General features: G+C 34.8%; 4 protein-coding genes across 6 annotated transcripts; 2 read left to right on the top strand and 2 right to left on the bottom strand.

Moving 5' to 3' along the window:
* Positions 1 to 356: 356 nt before the first annotated feature.
* Positions 357 to 5,742, bottom strand: LOC128159645 (peptidyl-prolyl cis-trans isomerase-like 1). The gene is made up of 4 exons (XM_052822794.1): positions 5,584 to 5,742; positions 3,282 to 3,436; positions 2,973 to 3,041; positions 357 to 1,203 (listed from the first exon to the last, which is right to left on the bottom strand). Exons 1-4 carry the CDS (start codon positions 5,643 to 5,645, stop codon positions 980 to 982), a joined length of 510 nt encoding a protein of 169 aa, XP_052678754.1. The 5' UTR covers positions 5,646 to 5,742; the 3' UTR covers positions 357 to 979.
* On the top strand, positions 5,732 to 10,512 carry LOC128159643 (phosphoserine phosphatase-like). Of its 2 annotated transcripts, XM_052822792.1 has the most exons (7): positions 5,755 to 5,868; positions 6,260 to 6,339; positions 6,626 to 6,790; positions 6,943 to 7,077; positions 7,341 to 7,486; positions 7,731 to 7,879; positions 9,680 to 10,512. In XM_052822792.1, exons 2-7 carry the CDS (start codon positions 6,275 to 6,277, stop codon positions 9,785 to 9,787), a joined length of 768 nt encoding a protein of 255 aa, XP_052678752.1. In that variant the 5' UTR covers positions 5,755 to 5,868; positions 6,260 to 6,274; the 3' UTR covers positions 9,788 to 10,512. The 2 variants fall into 2 exon arrangements, with proteins under 2 accessions (XP_052678753.1, XP_052678752.1); XM_052822793.1 differs by lacking the exon at positions 6,260 to 6,339 and having other exon boundaries at positions 5,732 to 5,868.
* Positions 10,513 to 10,947: 435 nt separating this feature from the next.
* On the bottom strand, positions 10,948 to 13,585 carry LOC128159642 (uncharacterized). Its single transcript, XM_052822791.1, has 3 exons — positions 13,274 to 13,585; positions 12,034 to 12,390; positions 10,948 to 11,404 (listed from the first exon to the last, which is right to left on the bottom strand). Exons 1-3 carry the CDS (start codon positions 13,479 to 13,481, stop codon positions 11,172 to 11,174), a joined length of 798 nt encoding a protein of 265 aa, XP_052678751.1. The 5' UTR covers positions 13,482 to 13,585; the 3' UTR covers positions 10,948 to 11,171.
* Positions 13,586 to 17,069: 3,484 nt separating this feature from the next.
* LOC128159981 (LHFPL tetraspan subfamily member 3 protein-like) lies at positions 17,070 to 21,546 on the top strand. Of its 2 annotated transcripts, XM_052823220.1 has the most exons (4): positions 17,070 to 17,586; positions 17,808 to 18,044; positions 18,658 to 18,686; positions 19,741 to 19,827. In XM_052823220.1, exons 1-3 carry the CDS (start codon positions 17,172 to 17,174, stop codon positions 18,666 to 18,668), a joined length of 663 nt encoding a protein of 220 aa, XP_052679180.1. In that variant the 5' UTR covers positions 17,070 to 17,171; the 3' UTR covers positions 18,669 to 18,686; positions 19,741 to 19,827. The 2 variants fall into 2 exon arrangements, with proteins under 2 accessions (XP_052679180.1, XP_052679178.1); XM_052823218.1 differs by lacking the exon at positions 18,658 to 18,686 and having other exon boundaries at positions 19,741 to 21,546.
* The last annotated feature ends 272 nt before the right edge of the window (positions 21,547 to 21,818 follow it).

The raw sequence follows: 21,818 nt of genomic DNA, 5'->3' as shown, positions 1-21,818 counted from the left end.
TAATTGTGCATATGGAACCTTTAAACAATTATATATAATTTAATATATCATACAAATTTACTGTCTGACTTAAGTGAGCTCAAAACGTAATACATGTATCAAAATAGGCTCAATTTCAAGGTGTTTCAGTATTGGTGTCCTTCATTATCAGACAGTTATTTTAAAATAAAATAGCGGTCGCCCGCTTGGACACGTGGGTTCTCTCCGGGCACTCCGGCTTCTTCCTACACAAATGACCCACTCGCGCTAACATCCGTGCCAACGAGAGATATTAATATAAGTTGTAGAACTTGCTTATCAATCATTGTAAAATAAATAAAGTTCATTTTTTTTTTTAGATAAAGAATAAAAGCAAATTTGAAGTGATGAAATTCAGTGACAAAGCTTTAAGTATGATACATGTCAATTACACATCAATTACAAGACAGCTTTTGGCCCAATCTGACCTTTTTTTTGATATTCATTTGACAATTTACATAATACACAATAATATTCTATGCACATGTATTTTTTATATAAAAAAAACTTCAAAGATGATCTCATGCATTTATCTAAATAAATTCTGAAAAAATAGATCAAATGAAAATTGACTAAACTCACAACTGAAGGAAAACTTTTTATGCACGTAGATACATTCTAACGTGTTTAGAATACACATGTAATAGTATATATGATACAATTTAAAAGAGATTGACTTATTTTATGAATTCACAAAGAATTGAAATACATGAACTTTGAAACCAATTTGTAATATACGTCAAGATCTTTAAAACCAACATCAAACACCAGACATTAGTTTCCTCAACTCATGTAAACCTGTAATATCCAACAAAATCATTTTTTTCTCAAAAGATTTAAAGTACAATGTATTTCTAGCTGCCAATATACAAGGTCTCATGTAACATTCAATCCCCAATAGCCTTTCCTCGGGGCTCTGCATGTTAGTTCCTATAAACTGTCCCCCAGGGGATGAGACTGGTCAGGAAGGCGTAATGTAGGCCTGGACGATCTTTACGTCGTCCACCGGGCGATCATCGTTGTCACACTCCACCAGGCCGATCCGCTGGACCACCGTCATCCCGCTACTGACCCGGCCAAAGATTGCGTGTTTTCCGTCCAACCACTGGGTGGGGGCCAGGGTGATGAAGAACTGACTCCCGTTAGTGTTAGGACCACTGTTTGCCATCGATAAGATTCCTGCACCTATAAGGAAGTAACAGAAGTAAATAAGGAGAATTTCTCTGACCTCTTATTGAAAGGTCTGCTGTTTCCTCAAAATAAAATGTCTGCACCTAAATGTAGGCTACAGAGAGATGATGACTCTCCAGAAGTAAATCTTCAAACTAGAACTGTCCTAATGGGACTAATACCCCCGCTAGGCTAATTTCAAATGGGACAAATAATTGAATTGAATAATAATTAAGGTTTGGAACACATACAAAAAAAAAATTCTAGAAATGTAAAAAAAAAAAAAAATAGTTAACAACGAAAAATTGAAATCAAAATTGTCAGAATTTCACTGTAAATACATATCTATAACAGTAATACATTTACAAATGTATGTATTTGATGATATATATTTTTAATTTAATTGATTTAAAGAAAAACCAACAAAATGACAATAACCCCTCCCTTTGCAGTGAATAGAAATACCGGTAGCCAAGCAATTCTCTTGTGTTGATAAAACTTTCAATATCTTTCTAATAAGAGTCTTGACAGATGCAATTAGTTGTTTCAAATTTTCCTCACTTTTTCCTATGGCACAATTGAACTCCAAATCAGAAAATTGATCCCATAGGACTATGATTTTCTTTGATGAGCTTGTTAAATTTAATAAACTCCCAAAACATTACCATAATTACCATACTATGTAAAAATATGTAAAAAAGAAAATTTAATATTACAAACAATTTTAAAATTGCCAAAACACTTCAATCATATCAGTAATTTTGAATTTCATTTAAATTAATGCCAAATAGGGTCACTTTATCAAATTACTTGACAAATAAATTTAAACAACCTCTAAAAATAGTTTAACTTCTTTATTAATAATTATATTATTTATTTCCTTATAATGATAGACCTTTTGGTTTACATGAAATAGTTTTAAAATAGCCCCAAAACCATCATCCATTTTACAGATTATCAATTTCCCCTAAACACATGCTCCATCTGAACCATGGCTCAGATAATGGCTCCCTTGGGACAAATGAATTCAGCCACACTTGTCTTTGATGTTCATATTAGCTCCTAAGAATCTATCATTGACAAACAAAAACTTTGCATTGTCAGTTGATAGAATACTTAGAAAAAATATTTTTTTTTTATTAATTAAGACATAAAGACAAAAAACTCCATCTGGATGTATTTATATAAATATATTTTAGAGTGTTTTCTATTAATTAATTAATAAAATCTGTAAGGATTACCTCCCTTACTTTTCAACATTAGTGTACAATATATAGAATAAGGAAAATGAAAACTGTCATAAAATCATTAAATCTTGTCTGATCTTAAAAAAAATTGCAGGTGCACATCTTCAGATGGTGTTCAACATATGTACAAATTTTCAAACTGTTCCATGCAGTAATAAAAAATTCTATAGGGGGGACAAAGTTGCGTCTACAGACAGACGGACAGACGGACAGACGGACAGACAGACAGACGGACAGACGGACAGGGTGAAACCAATATACCCCCCTAAACTTCGTTTGCGGGGGTATAATAACACATCCCTATTCAATTTGTCAACGCCAGTAGGTAAATCATATTAGTCTCTCATTTACCCAAAACTGAATGATAATTCCCATTAATTTCATGTGAAAAGAATATTGAGAATTTGTTATAAGATATCGATAAATTCCCAAAAAATCAAAATTTTTGATTGGCATGCAAAGTCTTCATTTTCTTTGATTATGATACATTTTGATTGGGAAGCAAAATAGATTGCTAGGCAATGAGGAACATTATACCTGTGTGTTTTAGTTCATTTGAAATCTCATCATCAAACTCCTTCCCATAAATTGAGGCTCCCCCTCTTCCTGGAATTAGAAATACATAAAAGCCTGTACCCTGTATTTAGGTATGGTAGTAAACTCATTGTCTCATTGTCTAATGTTAACAAAGGAAACAAAATTTATTTCAATCAAATTCAAATTACTAACAAGATAAGCGTCATGTTCATGTTTCTGTACATTTCATTAACACTGTAATAAATACTCTTGATTTAAAATTGAAAAGATTGGGATAGGATTGAGAAGGATCATTGATCTTGAACTAACCCGTTCCTGTAGGATCTCCACCCTGTATCATGAAATCCTTAATGATCCTGTGAAACTTGGTGTTGTTATAATAACCTCTTCTTGCCAACTCAGCAAAGTTTCTGCAAGTGTTCGGCGCATGCTTCCAATAAAGTTCAAGAACAAACTGACCCATCCTGCAAAAAATTATAAGTACATGTAGTATGTGTACCAGTAACTAACATTTAATCATGTAAAGACCCCCAGCATTTATTCATAGGGTGACTATGGCTATAGAGAATGACTATGTATGTTTTTATTTCCCTCTCCAACTGACGGCTGTGAACTTATGTTATGCTTTTATAATACCTGATATTGTATCATGATAACCAATGTGATAAATAACAAAGATCTTATTAAGACTAGCTTGGTTATTTGATTTAAAAAGATGTAATAGGTAATGAAAAGGCAGGTGTCCTGGGACTCAAAATCAAGGTCTCTGACGAACTGTCCCAGCCATCTAACCTCATACCTAATAAGACCTGATATTAGTATTGACTTGTAGTCACACATCTGTAAACCCGGTAATACAGCCAGGCTCAAATCTAGATGGTAAACATTAGACCTTATTAATTATAGAAACGATTATAATCATGGTAATGGAACCAACCCAAGATTTATGATTATTTGCTTTCAACATGATGGACCAGGCTTTGTGGTTAATAAAGGGTAAACTGCTTATAAGTAACTCTGTAAAATCCTTTAAATAAATTAAATTATGTATAGCTATTCATTCAAGACAACTTCTTAAACAGTTAAAAGATACATTTTGTATTAATAACTGTATAGTTATAACAGAGACATAAATAAGTTAAACATATTTGTGTCTCTGGTTATAATTACGTACAGTATATTCGGTTTATAATGTTTACTTTACTGAGATTCAATAACAAAAAAATATCACAAACATTATGTTGATTCTCACAAAAACATTGACTAATGAAACATGTATTAATAGCGAGCGCAGCGAGGTGGCGCAAAGCGCCGCTCGCATAGCGAGCTCCATAGACAACGTGTACGAACGGAGAAAATTCGAGTTGAAATCTGCAAATTGTTCAAAGAAATGTTTTATATGAGGCCACGTGAAAAAGTTCTACATATCCCAATAATCCTTTGCGGTGCATTGTAACATGGTGGAACAGGAAGCGTTTCTAAGGAAAATTCTTACCTCTTAATCGTATACATCTATTTCATTTATAACAACAAAAATCCTTTAAAAACACTAAAGTAAACAACACATATGCTTACGTAAAAAAAACTGTACCTATTTGAACTTTTGCTGACATATGACGTCATTTCCTTTCCCGAATTTTTCCGACAATTTACGAGAACTGTCGAGCGCAAAACAAAGTTAAGTATGATGTCACAGTGACTTCGCGCAATAAATTTAGTGGTGGATCAAGCAAATGTACTGGGTGTAACGTGTAGTTAGTACTCAGTATCAGTGTTAATGGTGACTCTTCAGCTGATTGGTTTTGATCATATATTTGCTTAATAAATAAACATGCAAGTTCCATACTTAATTTACTGTCATATTTATCCAATTGTAATATGCATGCGTGAGGTAGGTGACAAAAAATTATTTTAGAAATGTCTACAACGCATATATATAGAACACAAAAATTCACAAAATTATAAACGAATTGGTGATACAGAGGAAAATAACAACAAGGAACAAAATGGGAAATAACACACTCAGACAAGCAGTTTATTCTTTACTGATTTTAGTGACCATTACTAAAACGTAAAGGACTGATAAAACATGATTGTCTTTTTATGAAAAAAAAAATCAAAAGGCTTTGATTCAACATATTTTAATAAGTTTGTTTTACATTTAATTTATGCTCAGTGGTAGTTTGTTTAAGTGTATTAGCCTAAAATGGACAATTGGAATAAAGGTTTGATAACTTCGGGTTCCTTCACAGGGGCTCGTCACGAAGTTTTTTCAACCTTCTATATATACCACCTCTATACTATAAAATACACTGTATTTTATAGTATAGAGGTGGTATATATAGAAGGTTGAAAAAACTTCGTGACGAGCCCCTGTGGTTCCTTGCAGTGATAAAAGTTTTCGAGACAAAGCTTAAGTTTTTAGGTTGGGGCAAGTCCACGGGTTAACGTTGAATTTAACAATGATGAGAGATGTTTGGTTCCTTCTGCGCTCGCCCCAACGGTCACACCGTAAAACATATTAAAAACAGAGAAAATTCGGGAGACCACTCTATCGTGTCCCCAGCATTTTTGAAAAGGCATATTCCCCAGTACAATGTCGCATACTTACGTTGTCTCTATGGTTACATTTGAGGGTTGCCATGTTTTAGGAGGGACACCAGAAGTGGACATTTTTTTTCAATCAAAATATCTAGAAAGTATTTAGGATTTTTAGCCGGCAAAATTGTTGAAATTCGGGTCGGGATCAACATACAATAGTAAATTATCGTCGGAAATAAACCGGGTTCGTAGTACTGCCGTATGCACGTCGTCAGCAAAGCCGCACGCCGCACGGTGAGGAATTAACTTGAATCAGCGATTGACACCACATTATAGTTCTCCTTCTTGGTATCAGGTGAGATAAAAATGGGATTTGATTTTATTTATGAATTGTGTATTTACTGGAAGACTTTAATGTCTTCACAAAATCCCCACCCCCAGCTCCGGGGGGAGGGGAATCACAGCTGACTTAGTGGGCAGAAGTTATCATGGTTATATATGAATGTCTTGAATGCTTGAATGACCCACCCAGATCCAATGGTGAAATTTCTTATTAAATGCAACTTTACCATTTGATGTTTAATTATCATTTGATAATTTAAAAAAAGAAAACATAAAAGTGGGATGGGGTTGAGTTTTCCAAGTAAATTATAGCTCCAATACCAAAGATGTTATCCAGTCCTAACTTTTAGAGATATGTTGAGTGTATCTGTAAAAGATATCTGGATTTTGTTTTAATTCAAAAGGTTTCCTTTCACCAGATGAAAATTCTTTCTTCGACTTTGACCAGATCCTCGCTTCTTAATCAGACCATCTTCCACAGTCTGTGTGTATTTTTTTTTTTTTTTGCAATGCATGTATAAGTATATTTAACTTACAACATTCCTCTATAAAATTTATTAGGGCCCCCCCCCCCAAAAAAAAATAAATAAATATGAAAACAGCTCTTATCCCTAGCTTTTCTTGTAAAGTTATACATTAACATGATTAAGTAAGTCAGAGGTGTATTCTACATTTCAATAGACTCTATAATGATCAGGCTACTTTACTCCCATGCTATAACATGTGTAATATGCATTGCAACTCTGATGATACAATTTGCTTCTTTGCAGTGTCTGCCAGCTTGTCTCTGCTATGGGTCTGACCTTGGAAGAGACACGAAGGTCATGGGCGAGGGCGGACGCTGTGTGCTTTGACGTGGACTCTACCCTATTGGTGGATGAGGCTCTGGATGAACTGGCCAAGTTCTGTGGAGTGGGCAAAGAGGTACAGGAATGGTAAATTGGCTTTGTCTATAACAAGTATTTGATTTAAATTGGTTCAAGTCTAGTTCTGCTTTCCCTCGTCCCACTTATAATTGTATTACACACTGAGCAATCCAGCAAACTATTAAAAACATCGTGATTGTGTAATTCCTTGTAATTTGTAGGACCACAAGAGCAATGGGTGGAGGAGTGTCTTTTAGAGAGGCCCTGGAGGCAAGGTTACAAATCGTGAAACCCTCACGACAAAAACTGGAGGAATTCATTCAACAACATCCCCCACAATTCTCCCCTAATATTCGGTGGGTATAGCATGTCATGTGCTAGAATGTATTTAGCCATTTCTTTTATAGGAAACAAAAAGACTGATTAAAGTTAAAAGATAAAAGAAACTTAGGAGATGTTAAGTGAAAGAGCTAGTATTGTTTCTTTACTTGTTCTGTAAGACATGTTTAACTCAAATTCCTTATAAAATATCCAACTTCAAAATAGGTATGAGAATTTGATAGAAGGTGTCCATTGTAATTAGTTTTGTGGTCATCTATGATGGTTATTTTATTTACAGGGAACTTATAGCAGAGCTCCATAAAAGAAATAAGCAAGTTTTTTTAGTGTCGGGGGGTTTCACTTCGATCATTCTGCCAGCAGCCAAAATACTCAACATTCCAGCACAAAATGTGTTTGCCAACCAGATCAAGTTCTACTTTGATGGTAATGTTGCTCACTTAACAAAAGTTTGTCTACTTTGTTCATTGTCTTGATTATCTCTAAAGTGCTTTCTTTCTATGGTTAGTTTACCCCACTCATATTTAAATCTCTTCTACCTCATCCTTTCTAGCTAAGCTGAAACATATGAAAGGATATACATGTATTTAAGTTTATCATATAGATTTGGGGCATAAAAATCAAAGTGAAAGGAGTTTTGATCATCTCTGTTCTTTTGATTTGTTACTAGGAGACTACGCGGGCTTTGATGAGAACCAGCCTACATCATCCTCTGGGGGTAAGGCCATTGTGGCAAGAATAATAAAAAAAGAACGTGGAGTCAAAACGCTAGTCATGATCGGTGATGGAGCGACTGACATGGAAGCCGTGCCTCCTGCTGTAAGTTCTTCTATTGAAGACACTGAAAATTGTCAGAGTCCTCTAAGAAATCATGTCTGAATCAGTGTGTAGCAAAAAAGGCGATAGAAAGTTATTGTCCCCCTAGACAGCAACTATTTCCAGATACAAAGAGGAAGGAAATAGCTTGTTCAAATCATGATCCCCTCGGGATAGGATGGGGCCACAATGAAGGGAGGGGGTCAAATTTTTACATAAGAATATTTAGAGAAATTTTTTTTTTTAATCTTCTTCTCGGAACCAATAAGCCAGGAAAGCTGAAACTTGTGTGGAAGCATCCTCAGGTAATGTAGATTCAAAGTTGTGAAAATCATGATTCCCAGGGGTAGGGTGGGTCCTAAATAGGGGGTCATTTTTAACATAGGAATATACATGTATAGAGAAAAATTTCTAAAAATCTACTTCTCAGAAACCAATTGGCCAGAAAACTGAAACTTGTGTGGAAGCATCTCAGGTAGAGAAGATTTATGTTTGTTCAAATGATGATCCATAAGGGTAGAATGGGGTCACAACAGAAGGGGGAGGGCAAATTTTTACATACGAATATATTGAGAAAAATTTTTAAACATCTTCTAAAAAACCATTTGCCTAGAAAAGCTGTAACTTTAGTAAGTGAAAGCAACTTAAGATACTGTAGATTCAAATTCATTAAAATCAAAATCTTGAGGAATAGGGTGGGGCCACATTGAAGATAAAATTTTACAAAGGAAAACATTTTAATTATTCACAAAAACTGAAATGTTGTAATGTATGGTTTACTTATATGCAAGCATTTTGACACATTGCTTGATTCTGTAAAATTGTTTAGACTTAGGCCCATGGACGATTCTTAGGCCTCACAAGGGGTTCAGAGTTTGATGTAGGTAATATCCCATATATAAACAATACTTTAGGATCTTTTTGAGAACTCTAATGCTCAAAATGTGATAAGACTATAAAATCATCATAAAAGAGACTTGATTGTAAACATAAAAATATACAGAGGTAAAAAATGGATTTTAATTTATACTGGATCTATATGTATTATACTACTTTGTCCAGATAGTTTGTACAGTAATATGACTTCATTAAGCTGATTTTATCATGCCTATTAATGCTCAGGTGAGCGATGTGGCCCAGGGCTTCTTGTTTAATATCTGAGACATATTACAAGCTAGTATGTCAGTGTTTGCACTCAATCATTCTATTTAAGGTCAGACAACACGTTCCTCAATTTTAGATAACTTTTTCCAGGAATTTGTTAATGGTTTACTACTACTTTGACAAGCTTTCTTGCAAAAAATTAGGGTACCTTATTATTAATAGGCATTTCTGCAAAATACTAGAGTATGCAATTTCCTATATAATCTTGAAAATACACTTTATTTGCTGATATAAAAATAAATACATCTTCATCACAGTGAAATTCATTATATTAGAACTTTATCTCCGCCGGGGCGGGGCTTTGAACTCACGACCTCTAGAACTTATACGCTTCTGGCAGTGAGCGGCCACGGTTCTTACCACTCAACCATCTAGATATATAACCATATCCAAGTAAATTTTGATCATTTTTAAAGTAATCATAAAATTGATATTTTTTATTGGAACTCTTTATTACGAGGAGATACAAAAAATATTCTCGAGGAACGTGTCGTCTGACCTTAAGAGTCAGTTTGCAACAAGTGTTCATATTTCTATGTCAGCATTAACTTATGTTATTATAAACAGTTTGCAATAAGTTGTCTGCAATAATTAGCCAGGAGGATGATCGGTCAGTGATCAGTAGCTGTACTTTTACAGGATGCCTTCATTGGTTACGGAGGGAATGTCATCAGGGACAGCGTGAAACAGAAGGCAGCATGGTTTGTGACAGACTTCAGGGACCTGATCCAGGCTCTGGACAATTGATGTCAGTCGGTCAGCTGATGAATTTATTCAGTTGAAAAATTGATGCATATTTTTGACTGGACAACTGATGTACATTTTTCAAGAACATTTTTAACTGAAAAACTGATGTACGTTTTCTCATGGACAACTGCTAGACATTTGCAACTGAACAAGTCTTAGGACATTTTCAAAAGAAATGCAGATTGGTGATTCAGCTATTTGATTACTAGACAACCCTAGATTTTAATATAAGAGATGTGAATAAGGCAACATTTATGCTAATATAAAAAAATATATATATATATATATGTATGTATATATATTGAAGAAAATTTTCAGTATTAATGTATATTTGTACTTTGTGTATACTTCTACTTTTTTGCATTATTTAAACGAATGTACACAGGATGTGTACTGTTTTGAATTCTCCTTTACGTGAACTAGCAGATAATTGCTGCAGAAACATATCATATCTGTTTTATATTTTTGACAATGTGACTCAGAGTGTATTTTTTATATTTTATCTCATATACATATAAGTAATATTGTGTATTGATATTTGTTTGAGAAGGATACAGCACAGTGTGACAGTTTTGTTTGTGATACTTTGATTTTGGTCTGTTATTATCTACGCAGATGTGTTTATTATTCTTTGTTAGTGTATTCAGTTTGGTTGTAATCAATATGATGCATGTTTATGATATCATATAGGAAATGTCTATAAAGAATAAAATTTTATAAATTAAGATAGATGTGCTGATTTTTTGAGAAAGTTACAACAAATACCTCAAAATCCAAATTCTAAATCTTCGAGTGAATTTCCTATCTAATTTTTTTGGCTACATAAATGGGCATTACATAGCATGCATTAAAGTGACTTGGCATTAACTGGTAGACCAAGCGATGTTTGACCAATTTTAAGTAACCCTTTGCAGGGGCGTCGGAATGAATCAAAATTGTACTTAATATTTGTTTATTTACGCTTGACGACAAAATGTTTATCAAGATAACGCAATTCACATTTAATTAGAGATGTTTTTATGCATCCATTAGCGTCATTTTTTTTCAACTTATTAGTCTCAGTTGCACTTCGCGGCCCCTGCCCCCTCTGTTCCGACGCCCTTATCTTATGAACAATGTAAAACAAAACGAATCAGAACATCTGATTAGTAAAAAAAGAATCAGAATACTATCTTTATTTTCAAAAATAGTTTTGATTTGCATTTATAACAAAGAATATGACAAAATATTTCACAATATAGTTAATATTCGAACACAATTATGGCGCCATTATTAGTTAATTGTGCTGCGATTGAATTAATTTCCCCCGCCATTCACATCGGGAAATGGTTGAATTTTTCAGTCAGAAAAGTCACTGTAATTCAGCTCTTGTTGCTAAAGAAAATTAGAGCCGGACACAGGCGCGTTCGATTGGATCGAACACGATGTGTGATTCCTCGTCGTACGTGCACTGTCCCTGACGGACCAGGCGCTCGTTCTCGCACACCACGAAGTAGGGGGTCCGCTCCCGGCCCGACCAGGCGTTGATCCCGTCGGCCCGGCCCTTACAGCTTGGGAACCTGATCTCACAAGGCACGCAGTGCGAGGACTGCTGGCAGGCGTTGCTCTCATACTCACCTGGAAGAAAAAAACCCGCACAATTTTAAATACAACATTTTATAGACGATCGACCCATAGACAAAGATCATAAAACATAATTATGCTACATGTACATACTTGATATAAATATTTTAAAAAAATTGTTGATTTATGTAAAAAATTAATTTTGAATAAAACATACTTTTTTGGTATTAAAAAGTTCTCGTTTACTGCTACTTATTTCATTTAGATTTCTTTTTTTTTTTTCTCTCTTGTTTCAATTTTGGGGGAAAATATAATCTAACCAATAGGAAGGTTTAAAATATTTCATATACTGAGTATGTATTTCAGTTACATGTAGTAGTAATAGCCTTATTGAAAGACGTGAGACCGTCATTTCCCATCTGTAACGTAGTATCCTTACACGTATCCTATAAAATAATAGGCTATTAGAGCGAATTATAATTAAAAGTAATACTGCATGTTAGACAGTATATATCCTTACACTCAATTTACAAAATAAACCAGTAATCTATTAGGGCGAATTATACATCTATATAGTTAATTGTAATTCTGTAGGGGGTTATCCTTACACGCTTCCTATAAAATCATGTAGGCTTTTACGGCGAATTATCGTTAATTGTAATTCTGTTAAATGTTATCCTTACACGCGTCCTTGGGCTCCCACCGTGTTCCACACTTCACGGTGAACGGGTTGTCACAGCGCTTGGTGTCCGTACTCCACAGGGTCGGGAACGGGCACTCCATCACCCCCACCATCCCCGCCATCACCAGGGAGCAGTCCACCTGTTTAGCGCAGCTCTGGGGGTAAGGGAGAACCGCCGTGGGAGAGGCTTTACACATCTCCATGAAGGGGTTGACCTTTGGCGCCTGGGTGGAGGTGGTCGGGATTGTGGGGGTGGTGGGTTTCTCCGTTTTCTGGGTTGTCGGCTTATCCGTTTTTGTGGGGTCTGGTTTTGAGGTTAGCGATGTTTTTCCAGTGACCGTTTTCTGAGTCTTTGAACCTAAAAGAAAGAATAAAAATATTCTTCTGTCAAAACAGAATAGTCCACTGCTAATTGTTCAACCATTGTGAAGAGCTATATATTCGCTTTATTAAAGAATAACATGGATTTTTTAGTTTTGCGTTTACAAAATTGTCGATCGGCATACAGCGTCCTCAATCCAGCATGCTCAAAGAAAAATGGTTCATTTTATTCTCCACCATAAATATTAGATTTAAGATAATTTTCTTCCATACAGACAGTTAATAGTATGTGTACGTGGAATGGATTGAAACGACTTGGATTCAAATCAAAGTGTTCCAAAACAATATTATATATTTTATCAACTAACTTTTCCATTTGCTCATAATCAAATAATTACGCCAAATGAATACACCAAACTCCTTCAAAGTTTAAATGTATGATTATGTTTCGGTTTTTATTTTAAATTACTGTTCGAGCAATGAATCTCCTTGAGCTAATTTGCAGCTTATCAATTTTTCGTTACTAAATACAATATATACTGTTTTATCTAAAGAAATTGTTTTATATTGCAGTAAATTCATAACTCTTTACTTAATGTATTTTACGAAATTAAATTGTATATTTTGCAACATGACAATATAAAAGGTAAATAATTCCTTTAAAGAGTCTGGATGGGCAATAAATAAATTAGCCGTCACATCTACGTGTACCTTAAAGGTTTAATTATGATTTTTTAACTATATAAATTAGTATGAATTCCATATATTTTATCTTTTAAGTTTGAGTATTTTCCTACATCCTTAAACAGGGCTAATCTTCTAAAGGAGATCAATAGAGTCTTAAAAAAAGATCACGACCATTCAGTTTGCTTAACGGAAACTTATTTAAGCAATAGGTCAAGTTGCAAATAAATGTTTACAGGTGTCCATGTACGATCCCTGGGGGACGCAGGCTTGCATCATCTGGTTGGTGACAGTTTTATCCGGGCACTTGAACTCCGTCTCCCGGCCCAGCACACACATCCGGAACTTGCCACAGTCCGCGGGGTCCGCCTTCCACATCCCGAGGCTGCAGGCCGAGGAGAAACTGGGCAACGCCAGACACAACACGCACACTATCCAAAACATGATCAACTGATTCCTTGAGTCAAAATTCTAACAAGTTTGCTTTCAGATCCCAGCGTTCTTTTTCCCTTTTTCTCGCCGGGTACTGGTTCAACAGGTTTGGTATCTCTTGAATGAATGGCCGTATCAGTGATGATAGGTTTGGTAATACGGGTAATAAGTAAACAGACCTGACGAAACGTCCGTATCAAAGTCCGACAGATTCCACCAATAGGAGTCGTTCTTTGATCCGATCGCAGGAGGCGACAGTTTGGGAGGATAAACACAGTGTGGTCATGTTTACAGAGAGATACAGCGCGGGTTGTACGAGGCTTCATCGATATGCCTCTTTGAAAGTTGACAGCGAGGAACCGGTACCCAAGACCCTGTGTTTGCGGGGGACCGTTATCTTAACATTGTTAATCCGAAACAGGAAGAACCCCGATATTGCAGTCAGGGGGTGCCCTAATTGAATATAAAGTTTTTACTGAAGTTATGCAAGCAGTTTATTAATTGGTGTATCAACGGCTGTTTTGTTTTACGAATTTATAAGGTTCAAGCTCTTTAATGACATCGTATGCCGTGTCCATCAATTCTGATTCAGATAACGAAAAAAAAACTGGAACAAACCAGAAAACCTGCGAGTACTCACTACATGTATACATGTATATCAAACTGGTCTCACTGGAATGAACTTATTTCATAATATATTCATCGTCGGAACCCACGGGTTTTCTATCCGTTACACTGCTTAAGCAGTGTAACGGATAGAAAACCCGTGGGTTCCGACGATGTAATATATTATGAAATAGGTTCACATTCCAGTAAGTATCAGTTTGATGAATTAAATTGTGTTCGAAAGAAAGTATGAAAGCTACAAATTATCTTCACAATTACAAACACATCATGATCAAACAGCATTGCAATGAATGGTACAGAAATGGTTAACCTGAGAAAAGTTGACAAGTCAGCGACAAAACGTTCCAGTAACGAAAACAGATTTCTTGTTCAAGGTGTTTGTTATCTAAACTCCTGACAGCTTCTCTCATTAAGTAATCAAACTAATCGCCAACCCGGATACGGCTAATCAAGGACGGTTCTCTTTGTACCGTGGACCCCGAAATGTTCAGGAGACGCCGACTCGCTTGGAATGCAGACATCCATCGTGTCTTCCTCGCGCGCGCTACGAGACAACAGATATAGGGTATAGTCAGATAACGGAAGAACGAAATTAGTCCATAGGAACGAAGATACAAATCAAGACCCGCTTTGTCAAATGTAAGAACAAGAAAATGAACAACAATAATTTGAAATGGTGACTAATCGTAGAAGGTGGTATCCTGAAGAGAAACATATAATTGTGATAGATTGTGCTGAGACTCTGTAGGGGTGTGCCGTATCCAGTATACCGCTGTGTCGTCTGGCTATGACTGGTATACTCGGACACTCATCAACAAGGCATCCCGATCCTTAGCGGTCGGGAATTTGAATCCAATTGCTAAACTTCCGGTATGCCATTCGAACCAGACTGTGTCATGTTGATGCAATTGTTGCATGGGCTATATCTGCAACTTGACCGTAGGACACCTATCTCTAAAATAGTGAACATGTACATGTAACATGTAAAACAAAATTGATAATGAGTTTTACACACAATTTATTTGACGAGATCTCATCTTCCCAAGTCAAGGGTTCCTGACCATCTACCCGTGTCAAAAATTGTGTAAGAAGCGGACCGGATCAGAAACCCTCGATTTGAGAAGATGCAAATTCTACAACAAATGTTGTATATACTATATAGCTTAATTCATGTAACATACATACGTCAGCATTGAGTTCCTTTAAAAGATTAAAAACATCTCCTCACGAGGGTTAGGTTTTTTAAATTATACCTTCTTGCCCGCAAGAAATAGAAAATAACGCTAATATTGTTGAGATATTTCTTCTAAACTTGCAGGATTTGATCACACGACCAACCAAGTTTATTTTCCTGTAAACGTTTTCACATTTGTTTTATATTACATAAATATATATACATGTACCCATTATAAAGACTTTATCTGTTGTACTTACAATTTAATTTAGATTTTTTATTTAATTTAAACATACTTTATTGAGAATTCAAATGGATGGCAAGGCATATACAATGTACATAAACCCTCTCCAAAACAAAAAGTTATTTTAAGTCGATCCCCCCCCCCCCATTTTTTTTTTCAACAAACTTATTCATTTTCTGCATATGTCCTGGAATTAACTCAATCTGCAGTTTATTGGTGCATATATTTGCCTATTTTGGTTACTATATGTATGTTTACTATATTTCATTAATTATAAGTTTAATTCTATGTACTCCAGTGTGTAGCATAAACTGTAACTACCTGAAAATAATGATATCTGTATAAATAATTTTATCATTATACATGTACTATTATCTTGCATTTCAAGTGAGGTTCTAACTGTAACTCCCCACTTTTTGATTTAATTATGAATTTAACTATTTAAATACTTGTATAATATTATACGATTATATACGATTATATTGATGCGGTTGTGTGCTGACCCCATCCTGCCACCACCCCTGGAATTTTACACTTACATTCATAGAACCCCCCCCGCCCCCCCCCCCCCCTGCCCCCCACATCAAACCAGGCCAGACTCATGCATGGTGTTTTTGCCGCAGGCACTTAAAATGACACATGGAATCAACATCCTTCATTTCACATTCCTTTTAATTTTTAAAAAATCTTGAGACCGACACGGTTCCTAAGTGAATATTGCACGTTATTTCATAGAAAACAAAACATTTTTCTCTTCTTCTTTTTTAGAGTCAGTCGAAAAGGGCTTTTATTACAAAAAAAAAAAAAAAAAACAAGCTTAAAAAGACGAATGTCACATTATTCATATGATATTATAAACATGTATAAAAAAATAAATAAATTAGCAAGCAGAAAATGTGAGTTCACCTCGTATTTTTTAAATACATGTAATTCAACTTGATAGATAAAGATTTGGGAAGGGGGGGGGTATTCCCTGGCTGTCCCAAGTGTCTGTGCTTAATGTATGAGCGTTAAAGAAATTAAAAATGGAATATTGAACCTTCATTCAAAGCAAATATATTTATATAGATCCATTTTTTCCAATGAAACTGATATGTTACTAAATAAACATGTATTCCATCCAATTCAACAATTCAAATTAAAAGGAAAATGTATCTATGAAAGAGAAGAAAAATTTTGAATTTTAAATATTTTAAACAGATAAACAGATTGGTTATAATTATTCATCTTCCGCATGTTATACATATCTACTCGTATATCATGATATGTAAATATATGTACAATTTAGATTATATATACTGAAGCAGTTTTATCTTTACGATAAGGCTTTGATAAAGTGAAATGAAATACCTGAAATCTCTGAATTTCTTTTATAAAGATTGGTATGAAGTTTTTTTTTTTGTTTTTTTTTTTTTTAAAATATTGAAGATCTCATCTGCATATTTATCATTTGTTTTCAATTTATGTCAACTTAGCTGAAATTTACGATCCGCCGACTAAATGAAATCTATTTATAGGCAAGTAACCTGTCAAACCGGTTAGTAGAACTCTCCAGGAAGCGAAGGTTAGAAAACTATACCTCACCCAAACAAAAAGTCGCTCGGACTTCGTAGAAAGAAAAAGGGGAGTTTTGAGATTCAAATCAAAGAAATCCACGATGGACCACGAGGCAGAGCACCTGCCTGAGTACAAACGGATGCACCACCTGACATACCGCAGGAATCTTCGCGTGGTCACCGTAGTCTGGGGGTTATTATCGGCCTGTTTTGTGATCTTGAATGCCGTCGCCTTCATCCAGCCCCAGTGGCTGGGGGACACAGAAACCTCCCCAGGGGTGGGGTTTTTCGGTCTGTATGAGTACTGCGAGCGGCTACAGGTAGGAGGGGAGTACAGCTGTCGTGGGGACTTCATGGACTTCGCCAGCCTGACCAACGACTCGTTCCGTGCAGCCAGCATGTTAGTTGGGGTCTGTAACCTCGTCTTCATCTTCTCTGTCGTCTGCCTGCTGCTCTTCTGCTTCCTGAAAGCCGCCACTGTTCTGAAGATTTGTGGAGTGTTACAGGCCATCGGATGTAAGGGGTTATCTATACATAATGATAAACTTTAATTTTTATTTTGCCAAATTATGGTTGAAGACTTCCCTGTAATAAAAATTAAAAATTAATCAGAAAAGAGCTCAAGTCTGGTCCCAGATTTGATTTTAAAATTACAACACATTTTGACAAAAGTCAGTAATATGTAAACAAACTTTTATAAGGAATAATGAATTGATGTCAATATAACATAATTTTAGGTGTGTGTATGGCCCTGGGCTGCATCATATACCCCAACGGATGGGACGATGAGATGGTTCAAAGGACGTGTGGTAAGGACGCCGACAAGTACCGTGTGGGTCAGTGTCAGGTCCGCTGGGCCTTCATCCTTGCCATTGTCCTCATCTTCAACGCCCTTGCCATGGCGGTCCTAGCTTTTGTTCTGGCGGCCAAACAGGCAAACCTGCTACAGAAGGCAGAGTATCGCAAACAGAGATGTAAGTACCACACATTGGTGGATTACTTTAATGCAGTGTGATAATATTGTAGTGACTCTTGGTTCTTGAAAGAGGGATTGCTGAATTTTGCTTTGCAATGAAAATGCATCTACAATTGAAGCTTAGATTTTATTTCAATTTTTAGATTTTTATGTTGAACCAAGAACCAAGATAAATCATTTAATAACTTTTGTATATATTTGTATTATGATTTATGAACACCCATGGCTTTCATCTAGTAGTGTGTTTGTTTGCTTCACAGTGCAAGATTTTCTCCTTATTTAGAACATTTTGATAAGGGCTTGGTCTCTCATTGGTTTGAGAAGAAATTTTGCAACAAAAATTTTGTAATTTATTAACTAATCATATTGATATCGTAATGCAGAAATTAACTGTACATTAAACTTTTTTTAACTTTAAAGTGTAAAATTTGATATATATAAGTTCACTTTTAAGATTTTCCTTTCATTTTTTGTATTGATTAGTTGTAACTTTTAGAGGGTGTCTCTCATTATCAGTTAACATGCAAAAAAGAGAAAAGTGAGTTAGGGAAAGAGATATCCAAGCCCATTCCTTGTATACCTGTGTGCAATATTTATATATTTTTTTGCAGACATAAAATAAGTTGTTATCTAGAAAAAGGTATGAACCATTACTAATTCTCAAAGACTAACAACAATTAAGCCTGCATGTGTGTAGTTAGTTTTCTTGACCTGGTGCCTCATCTTGATCTATTTTCATGTCAACTTCTTTCCAGAAATAAATGAATTTAACATGTGTGATCTTAAGTAAAAGGTCATATGTTGGAATATTTTTGTAAACAAGAGGAGTATTTGATCAACTGTAAGGCCAACTTAATTATTCTATCAGTATTTTAGTTACAGTAAGACAACTCAAAGCATAACTTAGTTAACACCAATCAAACAAGCTTTATTGAACTGAATCCTCTCTATGACATCCCAATTTTGGGGGTGGGGGAGTGCACAGCTTATGACTGATGGCTTTTTATGAAATTCTATCAAGCATCGATTATTCTGATTTTAGAGTTTCATGTTGAAACTAATCTTGCATGCTTTGTTTATATCTTCTTAAACAGGAACAAACTTTGTTTACATGTATTAATGAGCCACGAGATATCACTCATGTTCGCTTCAAAATTTCTTGTTACATATGTTACAACCAATTTGTCTGTTTGACATATTTCTGGTTTAATGATACTCAGTCTCCTAATTAACTGATCACTTGTCCTTGCATGTTCAGATAAAGTTTAAGTCGTCATTTAAGTGTTCCAGTCAGGTTTTGAGCACAGACCCACTGATTTAATTGGTACAGTGCTTTCTGTTACTGTTCTAATTGTAGCCTTCTGTCAGTTGTTCACAAAAGGAAAGCTTCAAAGACTATATTGATAACCATAAATACACATTGTATAAAAATCTAACTGCATGTTTTCTGTTGTCAAAATGCAATAAAATTTATAGGACACCTATAGTGCATGGATGGTCATAAATATACACAGGGGATAAAGGCATGATCAGTTACTGTTAGTCAATAAAGTTTATTAAGTGTAAATTTAGAAAGTGAAATTTTTTTATTCAATTTTTGTTTACATTGCATGGCTTGTATTTACATGTTGAATTTGTTCATAAACAAAATAATTATGGTGTGAAATGAATAATGTATGCCTAATCCTTTGTAGCATCGTTTACAAATGGAGGATTTACGGACATTAGGCCCATCAACGAAAAACCTGTCATTGACGAAACAGCCATGGTAGACAACTCTTCCCAACAGGGGGATGACATCAGGCTGTAGGGCAGACAACTCTTGAGAAGTCAAACTTCCTTAAGAAACACAACATCAATAATTAAAGTTTAGGCTTAAGTTGTAGACGTTACTTCCTACATGAAAAAAATATGTATTTAAAAGATTTTGTCAGATATATATGTAGTACTATAATTTTATTACATGTAACAGGGTACGTATAATTTTGAGGGTTATTCGATTTGAAAGATGTTTATAAAGACTGAATATTTGGCTGTAATATGAAAAATCAGTTGTCACTGTAATTGATATAAATGGGATGTGATATGTACATGTAAAACATTAGACCCCAATCTAGATGTATATCATTGTACATTGTATATTTTTTACTTTTTTCTCATGTGTCATGTATGTAATACTCATTATTCATATAAAACTGTGTATCAGGTTATTTTAATGTTGGGAAATTTTGGCAAAGTTTGACCCAAGAAAAAGTTCTATATTTTGGTAGATTTTCATAATTCAAGACTTGCTGGTGAGTTTTTGATAAAATTTGTTATCCCTTATAACTCAAGATATTCAGCCCCCCCCCCAAAAAAAAATTTCCTGACATGCAACAATTGTATGAAAGAGGCATTCTGCAGAAGTTATCATGTCTTGATAATACAAGTACGCAAATGCTTCCAAAAATTGTGAATCTCCATTTTGAAATTTTATAATGTTTAAGTAAATGTTTTTGTAATTGAATCAATACAAGATAATAAAAACATGTTTATGAAGATTTACATATGCATGATTGTACAAAAGAATTTCTTTCTAATTTTTAATTACTGTAAGGTCCTGTATATTTCATTTTCCCATTAGAAATCCATGTCTTTCTTTATGACCTAAATATTTTGTCATCTTGAGTGAACAAATTAAACCGATGAGATTTTTATTGGCAGTCTTCTATATCTGATTTTTAGAAAACCCAAAACATTAACAAAGTACACTAGTACTTTGCTACATGTTGCACGAGAGATTCCTTTCTTGGGTACATGTTGGTTTTGGAAATAATTGGTTTCAGAGAACAACAAGGCAGACTGCAGCACTCTATTGAGTGTACTTTTGCTGCTAACAGTATAGATACATTAACTGCTAACAGTAAAGTTCTTAGATTTATTAGAAACCATGGCTGGTAATTACATTTTTATTTTCAAAATTACAACTGTTTGTTTTTGTTTTACATGTATTAAAATATTCACTATTACTGGTATTATAATATCTCAAACATTACTGGTAGTTCATTTGTGGTGGTGTTTGTTTCATTTTATTTTACAGTCACAGTGCTTTGTTTTAGGCCTGTTCATATTTTGATTGCCTACATATTTAAATGCTTATAGAAGGTTGTGCTATATTTAAGTTTATGATGACAAGATATTTCTTTTATTTGTTCCACAGTGTTATACTTGAATCATACCAAATCAACACATTCCAGTTTATTACTACAACATAGGTATTTTGATGAAATATGTGATATTAAATTTGTTTTTTGCGTACTGCTGGTACTGATGTTAAAATTTTCCATGCAAGAATTGCTAGACATCCATCTAGTTGCCCTGAATTACCATCAGGTAGATGGATGTTTTAGCAGAAACTGTGCACTTTACAAATAATTATCTAAAGAAATACATGTAATGTATGTGAATATTTTTGTACCAAACAAATTGAAATGTGATCAATAAACCTTTCCAATCCTAAACATTTTTCTTTATCAGTCAAAACATTGGACCATTATTTGTGTAGTCTGCTTTCTCTTCAAATCAATCATTCTATCACTTATTTACAACAACAGTGACAAGATGTGAGGAATATCTCCACAAAACTGAATGAAGGGAGACAAATCATTGTGGAACTCGATGTTTAAAGGTTGGGGTACCGGTAATTATTGAAAAAATGGTGCCTGCATTTTCAAAATATGTAATCTCTAACTGAATGGTGAATATATTTTTGGATACGTTCATCAGAAGGAGA

This window comes from Crassostrea angulata, chromosome 8, assembly GCF_025612915.1.
Source record: "Crassostrea angulata isolate pt1a10 chromosome 8, ASM2561291v2, whole genome shotgun sequence".
Classification (NCBI taxonomy): Eukaryota; Metazoa; Mollusca; class Bivalvia; order Ostreida; family Ostreidae; genus Magallana; species Magallana angulata.
Note: the sequence above shows the minus strand (reverse complement) of the source record. Positions and strands in the feature narration are given on the sequence as shown.

What these genes read in the sequence shown, in the direction of transcription:
- LOC128159645 (XM_052822794.1), bottom strand. Translation starts at nt 5,645, where the DNA reads ATGTCCACTTCTGGTGTCCCTCCTAAAACATGGCAACCCTCAAATGTA. An exon ending in AATGTAACCATAGAGACAAC is followed by an intron (nt 3,437 to 5,583) that starts GTAAGTATGCGA and finishes AATTTTTTGCAG; the next exon opens with GATGGGTCAGTTTGTTCTTG. An exon ending in AAATGAACTAAAACACACAG is followed by an intron (nt 1,204 to 2,972) that starts GTATAATGTTCC and finishes ACTTCCTTATAG; the next exon opens with GTGCAGGAATCTTATCGATG.
- LOC128159643 (XM_052822792.1), top strand. Translation starts at nt 6,275, where the DNA reads ATGAAAATTCTTTCTTCGACTTTGACCAGATCCTCGCTTCTTAATCAG. An exon ending in CAATTCTCCCCTAATATTCG is followed by an intron (nt 7,078 to 7,340) that starts GTGGGTATAGCA and finishes TTTTATTTACAG; the next exon opens with GGAACTTATAGCAGAGCTCC. An exon ending in TGGAAGCCGTGCCTCCTGCT is followed by an intron (nt 7,880 to 9,679) that starts GTAAGTTCTTCT and finishes GTACTTTTACAG; the next exon opens with GATGCCTTCATTGGTTACGG.
- LOC128159642 (XM_052822791.1), bottom strand. Translation starts at nt 13,481, where the DNA reads ATGTTTTGGATAGTGTGCGTGTTGTGTCTGGCGTTGCCCAGTTTCTCC. An exon ending in GGGATCGTACATGGACACCT is followed by an intron (nt 12,391 to 13,273) that starts GTAAACATTTAT and finishes TCTTTCTTTTAG; the next exon opens with GTTCAAAGACTCAGAAAACG. An exon ending in GTGGGAGCCCAAGGACGCGT is followed by an intron (nt 11,405 to 12,033) that starts GTAAGGATAACA and finishes TTTTTCTTCCAG; the next exon opens with GTGAGTATGAGAGCAACGCC.
- LOC128159981 (XM_052823218.1), top strand. Translation starts at nt 17,172, where the DNA reads ATGGACCACGAGGCAGAGCACCTGCCTGAGTACAAACGGATGCACCAC. An exon ending in AGTGTTACAGGCCATCGGAT is followed by an intron (nt 17,587 to 17,807) that starts GTAAGGGGTTAT and finishes ACATAATTTTAG; the next exon opens with GTGTGTGTATGGCCCTGGGC. An exon ending in AGAGTATCGCAAACAGAGAT is followed by an intron (nt 18,045 to 19,740) that starts GTAAGTACCACA and finishes AATCCTTTGTAG; the next exon opens with CATCGTTTACAAATGGAGGA.